Source organism: Eubalaena glacialis, chromosome 20, assembly GCF_028564815.1.
Source record: "Eubalaena glacialis isolate mEubGla1 chromosome 20, mEubGla1.1.hap2.+ XY, whole genome shotgun sequence".
Classification (NCBI taxonomy): Eukaryota; Metazoa; Chordata; class Mammalia; order Artiodactyla; family Balaenidae; genus Eubalaena; species Eubalaena glacialis.
The window spans coordinates 26,856,568-26,872,964 of NC_083735.1; the positions used below are offsets into that span (position 1 = coordinate 26,856,568).

At 41.9% G+C, this 16,397-nt stretch overlaps 1 protein-coding gene across 9 annotated transcripts in view; it reads right to left on the bottom strand.

Annotated features, from left to right (window-relative positions):
• FUT10 (fucosyltransferase 10) overlaps nucleotides 1-16,397 on the bottom strand; it is a 122,093-nt gene that overhangs the window by 37,438 nt on the left and 68,258 nt on the right. For 2 of the 9 annotated variants that reach the window (XM_061177383.1, XM_061177382.1), the window contains exon 4: nucleotides 10,986-11,143. The exons of 5 other annotated variants lie outside the window; for them this stretch is intronic. In XM_061177383.1, coding sequence (XP_061033366.1) covers nucleotides 10,986-11,143 — 158 coding nt within the window. Of the gene's footprint in view, nucleotides 1-1,001; nucleotides 1,116-8,490; nucleotides 11,144-16,397 lie in introns of those variants that run through there. 2 more of the 9 variants (XM_061177381.1, XM_061177380.1) reach the window with 2 other exon arrangements.

Here is a 16,397-nt window from a genome sequence, read left to right on the forward strand (position 1 = left end):
TTTTAGGTAATTGCCAAGCTCACTTGGAAGGTCTGAAGTCCATGGGAGATGAGAAAACAGCAATGCTGTCACTCACCCCTGGCTATTCTCAAATTATATTTACCCTGGAACCATCCTATCCTCCCATATAACAGACATCAAACAATTAATGACTACCTCAGATTAATGTTATCCCAGTGGGCAGTGCCCTGCAGAAATATGTGACACATGTAAACATAAGACATGAGGGAAGCTGGGCACTGCCCAAGACCAAGTTCTCTGTTTCACCGGGAAGCAGCAAGCACATATGCGAAGAACAGCATTGTGAAAGATCTGTAAATCCTGGTGACACATTCAAGGTCCCTGTCTTGGTGTCACTTTCCAGTCCTCTCCAAATTAACCCAAATCCACCTCCACTGTGTTCCAGGTAATATGTAGATCGGACGAGAGCTTGATATACCTGTATTGCCCAATCATGTCCCCATAATTTGTTTATGGGGGTGTTGGAAAAGGAGAGAATGGGAGTAGAGAGGGACCCCTTCTCAACAGCTTTTTTGAGGGTCAAATCGAAGTCCAGCGCAATGAAGACTGTCTCTACGTGATGGAGAACAGGCGAACGTCGGAAACATTCAAATGTTTGGCTGAACTCACGTGTTTTGTCTGGAGGTTCTGATCAGGTTGATACAAGGTCTTTTCCAAGGTCAGCGCAGAGGCTGCCAGCGCTGAGATCAGACTGTTTCAACCCCGAGCTCTACAGCAGTCCCCATCCTGTGCCTGCCAAAACAGATTCTTCCCAGTCCACACAAGATTAGGGGTTGTTTTCTCCTTGTTCTCCATGCCCTTCGTGAATGACCCTCTAGTTTGTTACAGGCTGGTGCAACGTGAGCAGAGGTCCTGTGTCGAGGGGAGGAATGTGGTTGTGTTTAGGAAACACTGGTTCTGGGGTGATGGGTGGTGACACGCCGGGCACCCGAGCCAGCTGCACACAGAAGGAGGAAGGGGGGTTCACCTTGGCTCGGCTGCATGTCCTCAGAAGCCAAGAAGAGCAATTTTTAGGCTGTTGAAATGTATCTCTCTCGTGAGTCTGTCCCCAAAGCCCAAAGCCTGCAACATCTCATTTCCTGTTTGGGGATTTCCTGAAATCAAAACGGAGATGTTGGCCTCTGTAAAGAAACCTGTAGAAAGACTCTTCTCTGGAACTAGGACCATGTGTCTCAGCTTCAGTGTACAATTTGGCCTCACCAGCTTGATGCTCTTTTCCCATCTCCTCTGAAAGTGCATGTACCACACCTCTCCTTCATTGCCCATACCCTCTGTTCCTGGTCATTGGCACTCCCCCTCAGTTTTTGAAAATGCGAAAGCCTCTTATTATGAAGTTTATTTGGAGTTATTGCTTTTCCAAAAGGGGGGGGCAGAATATGAATTTGGGGGAACCACATTATCCCCTATAATTGCAAAACTGAAGGAAATTTTGGATAAGCATCAAATTAGAAAGAACACAGCCTTGATGAATGGTATCTTTGTTTCTTAGATCTGGGACTTGTGTGGGGAGGGTGGAAATGGGCATAATAAGTAGGCCATAGGAAATGGCATCATACACTCTTTTCTTTGACCCTTAAAGCTGGTTTTCCATAACCATGATCATGGTTTACTAGAGTGTCACTTCCAAGATCCAAACGTTATTTTTTTCTGAGTTCTTGTTGTTCACACAAATACATCATCATTACTTCACAAGTCCTCTGTGAGCTTTACTCTGCCAGCTCTCGCAGTGGGGAAGAAGGACTCGCGTCTACAGAATCGCATGAGCCTCTGCAAACAAATGGGCGCAATACCAGCAAACTGAGACCTTCCCAAAGATGGGAGTATGTTTAAGGCCAATGTATGGGCTTTCCCAAGTGTTTCACTTCCCAATATATACAAACCAAATTACTTATAATTCCAATATCACGAGAAAGCTTCTGAAGAAGAAACAGATTGACTTATAAGCATGACACAAACTCCCCTCCACTAGTAAAGAATTTCATACCTATTTTAAAGGCTATAAGGGTAGAACTAGATTTTTCCATATCAGTGGGGATAGGGACATTTTTTTTTTCAGAGGTACTGTAAAGAATTGCAGCCACGTCTTTCTCTCCCCATGGGAGAAAACAGAGTATGGCGGAGAGAATGTGAACAAACAAAACAATCTTGGGTTTGAAATTTGGATCTGTCATTTATTAGTGATATGGTATTGCATAAGCTATGTATATAATTACTGTGTCCTGCTTCACCATCTTAGGTGAAGTAAAATCACATTTCTTTTAATATGAGCTTCCACATTCCCTATCTCAAAAAGGATTTTTTCTCAAGGGAACCCTCCTACACTGTTGGTGCAGCCACTATGGAAAACAGTATGGAGGTTCCTCAAAAAACTAAAAACAGAGCTACCATATGATCCAGCACTCCCACTCCTGGGCATATATCTGGAGAAAACCATAATTCGAAAAGATATGTGCACCCCAATGTTCACAGCAGCACTACTCACGATAGCCAAGACATGGAAGCAACCTAAATGTCAATTGACAGATGAATGGATAAAGAAGATGTGGTACAAATATACAATGGAATACTACTCAGTCATAAAAATGAATGAAATAATGCCATTTGCAGCAACATGGATGGACCTAGAGATTATCATATTAAGCGAAGTAAATCAGACAGAGAAAGACAAATACCATATGATACCACTTATATGTGGAATCTCAAATATGACACAAATGAACCTATCTACAAAACAGAAACAGACTCACAGACGTAGAGAACAGACTTGTGGTTGCCAAGGAGGAGGGAGTGGGGGAGAGATGGATTGGGAGTTTGGGATAAGCAGATACAAACTATTATATATAGAATGGATAAACAAAAAGGTCCTACTGTATAGCACAGGGAACTATATTCAATATCCTGTGATAAACCATAATGGAAAAGAATATGAAAAAGAATATATATATGTATAATTGAATCACTTTGCTGTACAGCAGAAATTAACACAACATTGCCAACCAACTGTACTTCAATTTAAAAAAAAGATTATCAAAATGTATTTTCAATGGCATCCCTAGAGTTACTGCAAAAATAAACAAATTACGGAGAGGGGCGTCACAGCAGATGTGTTTCATTTTCTTATTTCTGCTTCATCACCTCCAGGCTAAAGACATACACTGAAGTTGGGATTTTAGACCATGAAAACAGGAAGTAGAAGACATCTGTGATTATACTTGACTACCTAAAGATGTTCATCTAAATGACCTGCATTCTCTCAGACTAGCAGATAATATTATTTCACTGGTGAAATGAGTCTTATTAATGGTGTGTGAGCTATATACACGATGACTGAATGCGGCTTGTAAGATAAAACTTTTTCAGGTGCTGCAACTAAGTGAATATTGACTTGCCCCAGCCCCTGTACTGAAGGTGAACAGATGGAGTTTAGCCACACAGCGGGACGGCTTGCCCAGTGAGCTCACCACTGTTATTGCCATTCCCAAGTCAGTTCTTATTGTTGCCGGAAATCACATGACGTTGACAGGAGAAATGTCTCCTCTTCTGGGGAACAGGAATAAAACAATGGAGTAAAAAATGAAAAGAACAGAGAAAGGATTTGCTTTCAGACTTGCCAACTCACTCTGAACCTGAACTTTCAGTACTTTTAACCATCTTGTCAATATAGCACATTTAGTACACTCTATCAATATAATCCACTTATATCACATCTCATGCTTCAAATAGAGTAGTAGAAATTCAGGAAGTAAATTCCATCTCAAGGGGCTCTTACAGAATAAAGAAACAAAACCTTCCTGGAAGTGGTTTGTATTTTGCTAAGGCATTTCCATTTTCATTCCTCTACTAGAATTAACACGTAAGCTCTATGGTGGCAGGGGTTTTGTCAGTTTCACTCACTATTGTAGCCTCTTGGCCCAGAATAATTCCTGGCACATATTAAGTGCTCAATAAAAAATTATTGAGTAAATTAATAAATTCCAGGCAGCCTGACATTCTGAGTGACCCAAATAATGATAATTTCCTTGATAATATTTTTAAAATAATTTTCTTGTTCTTTAATACATTTTTTTCTTGTTTCCCTAGTGAAAAAAACCAAAGGCTTCTTTTCCTTCGTGGAAAGTTCTGATTACCTTTTACCTTACCCCAATTTTCAAGTGATCAATAATTTAAAAAATATCCACTAGAAACTCCATTTTCCCTTATGGAACACTTCAACCAAAAAAACTAATTTAAAATAAATGCTCTCTCTCTAGTATATAACACTATTTCTTCCTTCCTTCAAATTATAAAAACAAACTAATAAACTAAAAACTCCTGGCCTTTCTCACCTTCTGCGATGGCCCACACTCTATCTGTGGAGTGTGTTTCTCTCTAAATAAATCCACTTCTTACCTAAAAAAAATAAAAATAAAAATTCCTTTACACGTCATCACCTCTGTTTCCATTCAATGTCAAAAGTAACATTTGTTAGTCTCATCAGGAGAGTCTCAAGAATCAGGAAGTTGTCAAGTTCAAAGTGGTGGAAATTAGTTTTCCAAGATTTTAATTTTCATTTGAAAGCTGAAATTTTATCATTGGCAACAGAGTCTATTGGTTCTCTTAAAGTGACAGGCTCACTACATTTCCATGAAGATGACTGACAAAAACCCATCACTGAACAACCCACAGTTTGCCAGACACTCTTTTGAGCAAAAATGGTTTTCCAGGGAAAAGTTTAGCTCACAACTCAAACAATCGCACAGTGCTTTTCTTTGAGATTCCCATTGTGCTTTGGTGTGCAGCAGATATGCTTTATATATACGCCCCATTTTGTCACATAGAATATTAAAAAGACATGTACTCAAGGTCAAGGTTTTATAAAATGAGTCATTTTTATTACTTCATCAAGGACATTATTAAGTAAACTGGCTTTATTTTTCTGTGAGTGTGACTCATCAGATGAGTCTGCAGTCACGTTTACTCTGTATACATAAGAAGCAATCTATGTGAAGCTCATTCCAAAGGCTCCTGGGATACTGCCCTTGCCTTAAAACTATTAACGGCACCCACTACCTACATTGATAGTCTCTAAAATCTTTAATTACCTACTCAATCAGTTTTTTTTTTTTTAATTAAGGAGTTTGTGATAGTAAAATTCCAAGTATTCCTAATGGCCTGTTGGGGCTGGTTGTATAACCTCCCCTGGTGAGCGAAGCTGGATGATGAGGTCATGGTTTGCAATGGGAAATAAAATAGGGAACAAATTTTTGACTTAATGTTCACAATTCTCTTGGAGACATTGATCAACGTTCAGTCCTGATTCATTGCAGAAGCTTCAAGAGACAAAGAGCTGAACGGCTCATGTCACTGGCTCCAGGGGGATACCACAGAGCAAGGGTAGTTATCAGGGAAGAAGCCCAGGAAGGTGAAAGGAGGTCTCTGCTGATCATGATAGGTCATACCCTCCTGGAGATACAGTCCACCTCTCACTGACCCCAGGCTTGGCTGTTAAGCCCAATGAGTTGAGAGGACAAAAATCATGGAGGGTCACTCCTGCCCCTTCTCACACCTTGCATCCTGCCCAAGTCCTTAATAATCTCCCTTCCACCAGCACCAACGGGGTCACTAATTTAATCGGTTGGGCCCAGGATATTGATGAGGTCACGTTTACTAGTCAGAGAGGTTACTATGGCTTAAAAGGGGGCTCTCATGCAACGCACCCCATATTCTTGCATCCATAGCAAGTGGAGAGCAAAGAGGGCTTGTCTCCTGAGAGGTTTCCCCCTCTTTTATTCCTGTTTTGATCCTTGGTTAATGAGTAAGCAGGGTGAGGACCTACAGACTTTCTCTCTTTTCTCTTGGCACATTGAACAGGCTGGTCCTAAGACTGAGAACTGAGAAACAGAAAGGCCGTAAAAGATGCTCCTTAGGCTTCAAATCTAAATTATATGTTCAAATCCAGCTTTTACCGGAGTTCATTGCACTGGGTTTATTTGGGTTTGCACAGCTACTATAAAGAGGTTGTTGAGTTTCATTATGCTCTTGGGAACTTTGTGTAAAACTCCATCAGAAATCCCATGGAAGGGAGAGACAGTTATAGTACAATTCAAGCATTCCTCTGTCCCTGGTTTTAATACCATCCGCTTATCACAACGCCCCTCACACCTTTCTCCATTGTCCTGCTTGTATCTGCTATAGTGCCTACCACAATGCCCATCTCATAACAATAAATATGTCTGAAACAACTAAACAAAGAACAAAAGGGTACCATCCCTGGTCCAATCATTAGTCATTCCCTTTTCCTGAACCAATCTCAACCCAGGTCTTCACAAACAAAAGGGTGATGGCCACAGATAGCTGGAACTACAGCTCACGTTTACTGAGAGAGGTATGAACACAAGCTTACTTATCATCACAACAACCTCATAGGGAGCAAACACGACACATGAACAAGATAGAGCTTTAAAAGGTCGAATAACTTGACCAAGGTAATAAAGATGGTACATCAAGGAGTAGGGACTAAAATCAGGTCTTTCTCATTCCAGTCATAGCTCATAATTCTGTATTCCCTCTGAGTTCCTAAAGCATTTTCATTTCTGTAATCAGAAGGAAATAAAGATGTATGTTGACATTAGAATTACGCGGTAAAGATATTATTATCTAAGATATTACCTAACGACAACAACAACAAAAATGGAAACAAAGGAAAGAAATTTCCAAAAGAAGAGTGAAGAGGGGCTTCCCTGGTGGCGCAGTGGTTGAGAATCTGCCTGCCAATGCAGGGGACACGGGTTCGAGCCCTGGTATGGGAAGATCCCACATGCCACGGAGCAACTGGGCCTGTGAGCCACAATTACTGAGCCTGCGCGTCTGGAGCCTGTGCTCCGCAACAAGAGAGGCCGCGATAGTGAGAGGCCCGCGCAACACGATGAAGAGTGGTCCCCGCTTGCCACAACTAGAGAAAGCCCTCGCACAGAAACGAAGACCCAACACAGCAATCAATCAATCAATCAATCAGTAAGAATGTGAATTTCTTTAAAAAAAAAAAAAAAAAAGGGCGAAGAAATTCTTTGTAAAATATTCAAGATTGCAAAGGTACTTGAAACATAAACTGACTACCTTTATTCGTGGCCTGTGGGCTTCTATACTGTTTACTTTGAAGATTCTAAGAAAGACATATGTCATTTATGCAGAGTTATACCCTCCTGGCTTTAGATAATCAACATTATTCATTGAAAATTAACTTTACACTGGATTCCCCTAAGGAATTGTTGTCTTTAGCAGGAATTATTGTGCTACTAATAATTTTTAATGCACAATATTACAATGGGTATTTCAAATTTCAAGTTCAGGTCTGTACTGTGCTTAGATCCTTAAGGTGTTCTATTGATACTGAGCCATTCTCCTATGTGTAATATACAATGTTTGACCCTGAAAGAATGATGCTCATTTTTGCCTATGTCTTTATTTCTGAGAAGTGCATAGAACACTGTATGCATTCAATCTGTTACTAATAATGATAATGACCTCAACTGATATTTGAGTTGCTAGAATCCAGTCCTTAAGAGCAACACAGAAGCCAGTCAGCATTCAGGCTCTGAAATATTATATTTGCTACGTGATCAAAGGTCAAAGTTGCCTCCATTTTCAGGTGAAGAAGTAAAGACTATTAACTAACATTAGTAATCATTTTTTTCAATATTTCTGAAAAGGTTTCTGCCCACCTTGTCATACTGCTTTGAAAATCAGTCTTTGAGAATAATCCAAGTAAAGCGTACTGAAGCACTAAACAGAAAGCTGCATTGCAGGAAGTCCTTCACAGCCATGAGCTGTTCCACACAACAGCCTGTGAGGTAGGACACTTGCTGAATCATATTTCAGAAATGGAGTCACTGAGGTAAAGAGAAAGGTGTCTTATGATGGGGTCAACACAGATAAAATACACGGAGGGCCTTCCATGGAACTCCAAAAGCAGAGCTCCCGTTTTGCAGATAAGAATCATTCCATGATAGCAATTATCACAGACGAGAGGGCATTATCTTACTAATGAAAACCCTATTGTAAAAGACACACATGTTAAGCAAAAAATAATAATAAAGTATCAAATCTATGGGTACTCAAAGAGTTCCAAAGAATCCTTGGTTTATTTTCTTGAAGTACATCTCATTTTTATTTTTATTTTTTAATTTTTTACAATTTCTTTATTTTATTTTATTTATATTGGCTGCTTTGGGTCTTTGTTGCTGTGCACGGGCTTTCTCTAGTTGCAGCGAACAGGGGCTACTCTTCATTGCAGTGAGCGGGCTTCTCATTGCGGTGGCTTCTCTTGTTGTGGAGCATGGGCTCTAGGCACACGGGCTTCAGTAGTTGTGGCATGCAGGCACAGTAGTTGTGGTTCATGGGCTCTAGAGCACAGGCTCAGTAGCTGTGGCCCAAGGGCTTAGTTGCTCCGCGGCATGTGGGATCTTCCCGGACCAGGGCTCGAACCCGTGTCCCCTGCACTGGCAAGCAGATTCTTAATCACTGCACCACCAGGGAAGGCCCTACACCTCATTTTTAATCCCATGAAATTCCCTCTCCTTTATCCTCTTCCTCCACAAAATTTTTATATCACATTAAATGAGCAATGATTTTATTTCACTAAATTTGCTCAGGGCTACATACTGCATACAAGTTTAGGGTGAATTTGATCGATGGACTCGTGATGAAGAACCAAGCAGAACCAAAAAAACACATGAAATGTTGGGGTTTAAGACCTACATGCAGGGACTTCCCTGGTGGCGCAGTGGTTAAGAATCCGCCTGCCAGAGCAGGGGACACAGGTTCGAGCCCTGGTCCAGGAAGATCCCACATGCCGCAGAGCAACTGAGCCCATGTGCCACAACTACTGAGCCCTCGTGCCACAACTACTGAAGCCCACACTCCACAACAAGAGAAGCCACTGCAATGAGAAGCCCACGCACCACAATGAAGAGTAGCCCCTGCTCGCCACAACTAGAGAAAGCCCACACGCAGCAATGAAGACCCAATGCAGCCAAACATAAATTAATTAATTAAATAAAATTTACAAAAAAGACCTACATGCAGCACATAAGCACTGGGGGGTATCTGCTTAAGGCATTTGTGAAGGAGAACTGAATCTACTCGATAATGTCTCATCAGAGGCACAAATCATATCCTGGGCTTTTTTTAAGAGTGGGGAAAAAAAGAAAGAGAAGAAAAGAAACAAACAAATAAACCCATTTAATATACAACTTAAAATCTGGCCTTTCCAATCCTTTCCCTTTTGATATTATCAGATAAAACAGCAGAGAGATAAATAAATTCCTTTCCATCCCCAACACTACCCAATAAGTATGCTTCCTCCTTTAAAGAAGAGTGTGCTTCCCTTGAAAAACACACAGTGGCTCTAACCTAGTTTGTTACTGTCCTAGTAAAAACACCTACAAAATGAAGCTTCTTAAATTTCGATAAGTAAAGAATGTTACACAGAAAAGAACTTCCAAGACCAGCCCAATCACTTCTTTTTAGGTACAAAAACTAAGGCCCAGGGAGGTTAAGAGATCTGTTCAAAATCATAGTTAGTTAATGGCAGAGCTGGGATGGAGAAGAACCCAGTCAGAGGGAAGAAACAATGTGACCCCTCTTGCTGCTAAAAGAATGTACTGGTTTCAGTCCTTATTCTCTGGCACAGCCAGAAAGACAGCTACATAAGGAACAGATCGCCCTTGGCAGGAACAGAAAGGCACTGGCCTGTGATACAAAGGCAGCTGGTGCCGAGAGGGTGCTTTCCTCAGGTTTCCCCTGATGCCACATCAGGAACATGAGTACCCAGGACTCCTCCTGTCCTCTGGAGCTTACGTCTTTCCACAATAAAGAATATCAAAGCCACCACACATCGGGGGGCAACAGGCTTTAGTGTGATCTAGAAGCCTCCCCACGCTCACAAGGAAAGAGAACGAGAGCCAGTGTTTTCTCCTTGTCTTTCGAGAAGCTCCAGTAGAAGCTCCAGATAAGACAGCTGAAACTCCTCTGTGACAGGATCTGAAATGACAGGGAATGCTCCCAAACTGGCAGGGCTGCCCACCACTGCAGGCTGCGCATCACCCTAAGACAAGACAAATCCGCTTCCACACCACTGGAGTTCCCCAGGGCACTCACCTTCATGCTCACAGCAATCAAAACGCACAGGCTGTCCAGCCTGAACCACAGGACTTTCTGTACTATTCTGCTCAGTGGAATAAGGGAACATAGGGAACAACTCACCACTCAAAACACACAAGGAAGAGGCACATCTTCCCAAGACGTTCGCTCCAGGGAGGAACGGGGGAGGACGCAGGGCAAGGTGGTAATAAGAAAGGCGGGAGAGGTGGCTGAAAGTATGGAAGAGGCAGAGACGTGCTATGTTCTTTAGATTTGGGGACACAGCAGATCAACCCCACGCAGCCTTCACTACTCACTCACATTCCTGGAAACCAACAGACGGCATCTCTCATTGCCAAGTTCTAACGCATTTCATGTTCCTGCTCAGCGTCGGGACACTGGGCTTGCCAAATACCAATAAATACAGCCAGTGAGGTGAGTGTAAGAATCCACGGCTACACTCTCTGCCTTCCTTGCAAGGACTCTTTCCTTGCAGCAAGGAAAACACTCATTCTACAGTAGGTGAATTTCCACACAAGGCAGCAGGGATGCGGGTCCAGACATGTACACTGAAGGTGACCAGTGTTCATAAGAAATATTTCTTTTCTAGTATAAAAAACAGAGAAGTGACCCCTAGGGGTAACTCATATCTATTATTCAATAGAGCTCACTATGAGTACGGCAGCCATTAATTCTCATCCTAGTGGATCGTCCACAGAGCAGCTATTATATTCAGATATTAAGGCAACCTAGAAAATAAAACTGACACTTTTTGATATTAGTCCTTGAATACTAGGGCCCAAAACTCTTGAGTTGAAAAGTTTTGATTCCTATCAACCAGCCACCTTAGTGCTTGGGCTTCTTTCTTGGATTGCTGGAAGCTTGGTATCCACATCTCTCGCAAAGAGCTCTGACGTGGGGCGAGGGGTGAGAAAGCAAACGCTGTAGGCTCTGGACAGCTCAGGTGGGTAATGTCTGCCTTCCATCGTTTGAGTGGTAAGCCCTGCATTGAGAGACGGGGCGAGGGGGAGAATTAAAAACATAAGATAAGTTAACACAAGTCTCACGTTCCCTAAAGCAAGTACCTTCACTCCATAGAGTCCACAAAGTTACGCGCTGAACAGTTGAAGGAGAAAGAATCTAACATTGAGAGTATTCTGTGCACTAGATACTTTACTAGGCGTGTTACATAGCTTGTCTCATTCCGTCCTTCAATCCATTCAACATAAACAGTCTCGTGCCAAAGTACATTCTTATGGAATTTTATTTATTTATTTTTAATATTTATTTATTTATTTGGCTGCGCCGGTTCTTAGTTGCGGCATACGGGCTCTTAGTTGCGGCATGTGGGATCTAGTTCCCTGACTAGGGATCAAACCCGGGCCCCCTGCACTGAAAACGAGGAGTCTTGGCCACTGGGCCACCAGGGAAGTCCCACTTATGGAATTTTAGAACACAGGGAAAAAGGAAGAGATTCTACAACATTCCTAAGAGGAAAAGACCAATTCTGAGGGTCAGAAGTTAGGATGGTTTTGGATTTCTGGACAGTAACACTGGAAGTTAAAAAGCAGTGGTGAAATTCACTGATGAATATTAACATTAGTAAGTACAACTTTAAGGAGAAAAAGGGTATCTGCATAGCCTCAAAATACCTCCCCCCACATATTTATTAATTACTGTGGTGGTTTTAACATATGTCCACAAATTATTTTATATTCCTCCCTCAAGGAGGTGAAGCTGAATTCCCCTCCCTTTGAGTGTGGGCTGGACTTAGTGACTCGCTTAGTGGAAAGAGAAAATTAGTAACTTCACAGAGGAAAAATCTAGCAGACACCAAGTGATCAAAGTTAGCATCACCAGTAACATGTCATGTTGATATCATTTATCCTCTGATATGATACGATGAGAAGACCTTTTTCACCTCTGTGGTATTATTCTCCCAAATCCAAAACCCAAGTCTTAACATGAGAAAACATCAGAGAAACCCTACGGAGGGACATTCTACAAAGTACTGACCAGTCCTCTTCAAAAATGTCAAAGTTATTAAAAATAAGGAAAGACTGCACAACTGTCACAGACTTAAGGAGTCTAAGGCGACATGAGGAGTGATTACAATCTGGTATCCTGGATCTGATCCTGGAACAGACAAAGGATATGAGTGGAGAAGCTGATGAAATAGGACTGAAGTCTGTAGTTCAGTTCCTAGTAGTATTAACAGTCAATATTAGTTTCTCGGTATTGACAAATGTGCCATGGTTATATAAAATGTTAACATTAGAGGAAGCCAGGTGAAGAGAATTCAGGAACTCTGTACTATCTTTGTAACTCTTCTGTCAATCTAAAATCATTTCAAAATTAAAAGTTTTTTTTTTAAGCCAATAACAAAATGCCTTCAAAATTCTGAGAAAAACTGATGACCATTTTAATAGTTTACATTCAGCTAAACTATAGCTTAAATGTTAAAATAAAATGAAGACATTTCAGACAACCCCCATACACCAGGAAGCTATATGAGGATACAATCAACCCACAGAAGAGGGAAAGCTAAGAAAAAAGGAAGAAAACATACAGGAAACAGAGGTGTCAACACAACAGAAAAAGACAAGGAGATTCCCAAAATGCTGGGGAAGGGAGATCTCAAGCTGATATTCTACACAGTGTAGAGGGCAGCCAGACGTATTGATGTATGTCAGAAGGCTCCAGGAGAGATTTACTCAGCAAGATGAAATGAACTGGATGCCTGGTATAGCTGAATGTCTTCAAAGGAGATTTCAACAATCAACAAGGATTGAATTAGTGATTAAAATTTTAAAATAAACAAGTAAGAAATAAGACAAGTATAAACTAGAAGGAAACCAAAAGCTGTACAAAGGGAAACAAATCATAGTATACTACATTGCTCGTATCTATAACCAGAGAAACACTGAATATCAAAAAATTAGTGTATAAGAGCATGTTATTTAGAAACATTGAGTAATAACCAAAATAATTAGCTAATTATGGTGATAAGTGGCTGCTTCTAGGGAAGGAGAAAAGGAAAAAGAAGTAGAAGACTTTTTTTTAAAACTAACTTTGCAGAACTATTTGATACTTTAACCTATGCACATGTACATCTTTTTCTAAAACAAATTTTTTTTAACGTGAAGATAGTAGGGTTTCGGGGGTGGAGTCAAGATTGCATACTAGGAGGACGCGGAATTCACATCCTCCCACAACCAGGGCACCTACCAGGCACCAGTGGGCGACCACGGACACCTAACGGGACGGGAGGAACCCCCAGTGACCGGGTAGTACGTGGAGTGTTGGGGGGAATGAGGGGGGAGGAGAAGTGGAGGCGGGACGGGACTGGAGCCCCTGAGGGGTGGCTGGGGGAGGGGAAGGGATCCCACACCTGAAGGGGTAAATTGTGGGACCATTGGGAGGGCAGAGGATCAAAAGGGAGCATGGACAGGTCTCCCCCGCCCACTTGGGCCCCCAGGAGCCTGCTGAGATCCTGGGCCTGATCTTCTGCCCACCGAGGCCTTCTCCAGCCGCGCAGGTCCTGAGGGAGTGGGAGGGAGGGAAGGGGGAGCAAATGTAAAGGCCGGACCTCGGGGACCTGGCACCCCAGGGGGGCGGCTGGGGGAGGGGAGAAGTTCCTACACCCAGCGGGATCCACCCACAGTTAGGGGTCCAGTGGGGACAGGGGAGATGCTGGCGGAGACCCTTGAGGTGTGGCACGGAGGAACAGAAGGGAACATGGCCAGCACTTTCCCTGTCCACTTAGGCACGGGGGAGCCTCTTGGGCTGCCGGGCCTAATCCTCTGCCCGCACAGCCTCCCTGCTGCCCGCAGAGCCCAAGCCCTGCCCCTACCCCCCCCACCCAGGGCCTTACCTCCAAACTCCGGAACTCCACACTTCCGAGGTCCCGCTTTGGATCTGCAGCGTCTCCCCTTCCGCGCAGGTCCTAAGCAGGGGCCCCACCCTATGCTTGAACGTTGCCCCGCCTAGGCCCTGCCCCCAATGCCTTTTCCAGTTGCATGGGTCCTGAGCCCAGGCCCTGCCCCATGCTCAAATGTCACCACCCCAGACTAGATCCCGCCCCACCCTAAACCCCACCCCTACCTAACTTCCACCCCGGTCTAAACTCCACCCCCCATAGCCAAGGCTTTTTTTTTTTCTTTTTTCCTCTTTTAGATTGGGGTTCTGTTTTACCTTGCTGTTGATTCATTTATATTTTTATGTTTTCTAATAAATCTTTTATTTTTCTAATTTTATTTTATTCTTTATACTTTGTTATCGTTCTGCTCCTTTTGGCTTGTTCCCCCTTTTTTTGTTGTTGTTGTGGTTTTGTTTTACCTTGTTGCAGTTGTTTAAATTATATTCTTATTATTCCTAATATATTTTTTATCTTTTAAATTTTATTTTGTTTTTTATTCTTTGTTATTATACTGCTCTTTTTTTTTTTTGCTGCGCCATGCAGCTTGCGGGATCTTGGTTCCCATGCCAGAGGTCGGGCCTGAGCTCCTGTGGTGGGAGCTCTGAGTTCAAAGCACTGGACTAACAGAGAACCTCAGACCCCAGGGAATAGTAACCGGAGTGAGGCCTCCCAGAGGTGCTCATATCGGCACCAAGACCCCAAGACCCGGCTCTATCCAACTGCCTGCAAACTCCAGTGCTGGATGCCTCAGGCCAAACAACCAGCAAGACAGGAATACAGCCCCACCCACCAAAAAAAAAGATATGACAAAAAAATATGTTACAGATGAAGAAGCAAGGTAAAAACCTAAAAGACTATATAAATGAAGACAAAATAGGCAACCTACCTGAAAAAGAATTCAGAGTAATGATAGTAAAGATGATCCAAAATCTCAGAAACAGAATGGAGAAAATACAAGAAACATTTAACAAGGATCTAGAAGAACGGAAGAGCAAACAAACAGTGATGAACAACACAATAACTGAAATTAAAAACACTCTAAAGGAATCAATAACAGGATAAATGAGGCAGAAGAACGGATAAGTGAGCTGGAAGATAAAAAGGTGGAAATAACTGCCAAGGAGCAGAATAAAGAAAAAAGAATGAATGAAAAGAATTGAGGGCAGTCTCAGAGACCTCTGGGACAATAGTAAACGCACCAACATTTGAATTATAGGGGTCCCAGAAGAAGAAGAGAAAAAGAAAGTGTCTGAGAAAATATTTGAAGAGATTACAGTTGAAAACATCCTTAACATGGGAAAGGAAAGAGTCACCCAAGTCCAGGAAGCACAGAGAGTCCCATACAGGATAAACCCTAGGAAAAACACACCAAGACACATATTAATTAATCAAACTAACAAAAATTAAATTCAAAGAAAAAATATTAAAAGCAGCAAGGGAAAAATAAAACATAACATACCAAGGAATCCCTGTAAGGTTAACAGCTGATCTTTCAGCAGAAACTCTGCAAGCCAGAAGGGAGTGGCAGGACATATTTAAAGTGATGAAAGGGAAAAACCTACCACCAAGATTACTCTACCCAACAAGGATCTCGTTCAGATTCAATGGAGAAATCAAAAGCTTTACAGACAAGGAAAAGCTACAAGAATTCAGCACCACAAAACCAGCTTTACAACAAATGCTAAAGGAACTTCTCTAAGTGGGAAACACAAAAGAAAAAGACAGACAAAAACAAACCCAAATCAATTAAGAAAATGGTAATAGGAACATACATATCGATAACCACCTTGAATGTAAATGGATTAAATGCTCCAACCAAAAGACAAAGACTGGTTAAATGGATACAAAAACAAGACCAGTATATATATGCTGTCTACAAGAGACCCACTTCAGACTTTGGGACACATGGAAATAAAAACAAAATAAACAAATGGGACCTAATGAAACTTAAAAGCTTCTGCACAGCATAGGAAACCATAAACAAGATGAAAAGACAACCCTCAGAATGGGAGAAAATACTTGCAAACGAAGCAACTGACAAAGGATTAATCTCCAAAATATACAAGCAGCTCATGCAGCTCAGTATCACAAAAACAAACAACCCAATCCAAAAATGGGCAGAAGACCTAAACAGACATTTCTCCAAAGAAGACATACAGATGGCTAACAAATACATGAAAAGATGCTTAACATCACTAATCATTAGAGAAATGCAAATCAAAACTACAATGAGGTATCACCTCACACCAGTCAGTATGGCCATTATCAAAAAATCAAGAAACAATAAATGCTGGAAAGGGTGTGGTGAAAAGGGAACCCTCCTGCACTGCTATGTAAA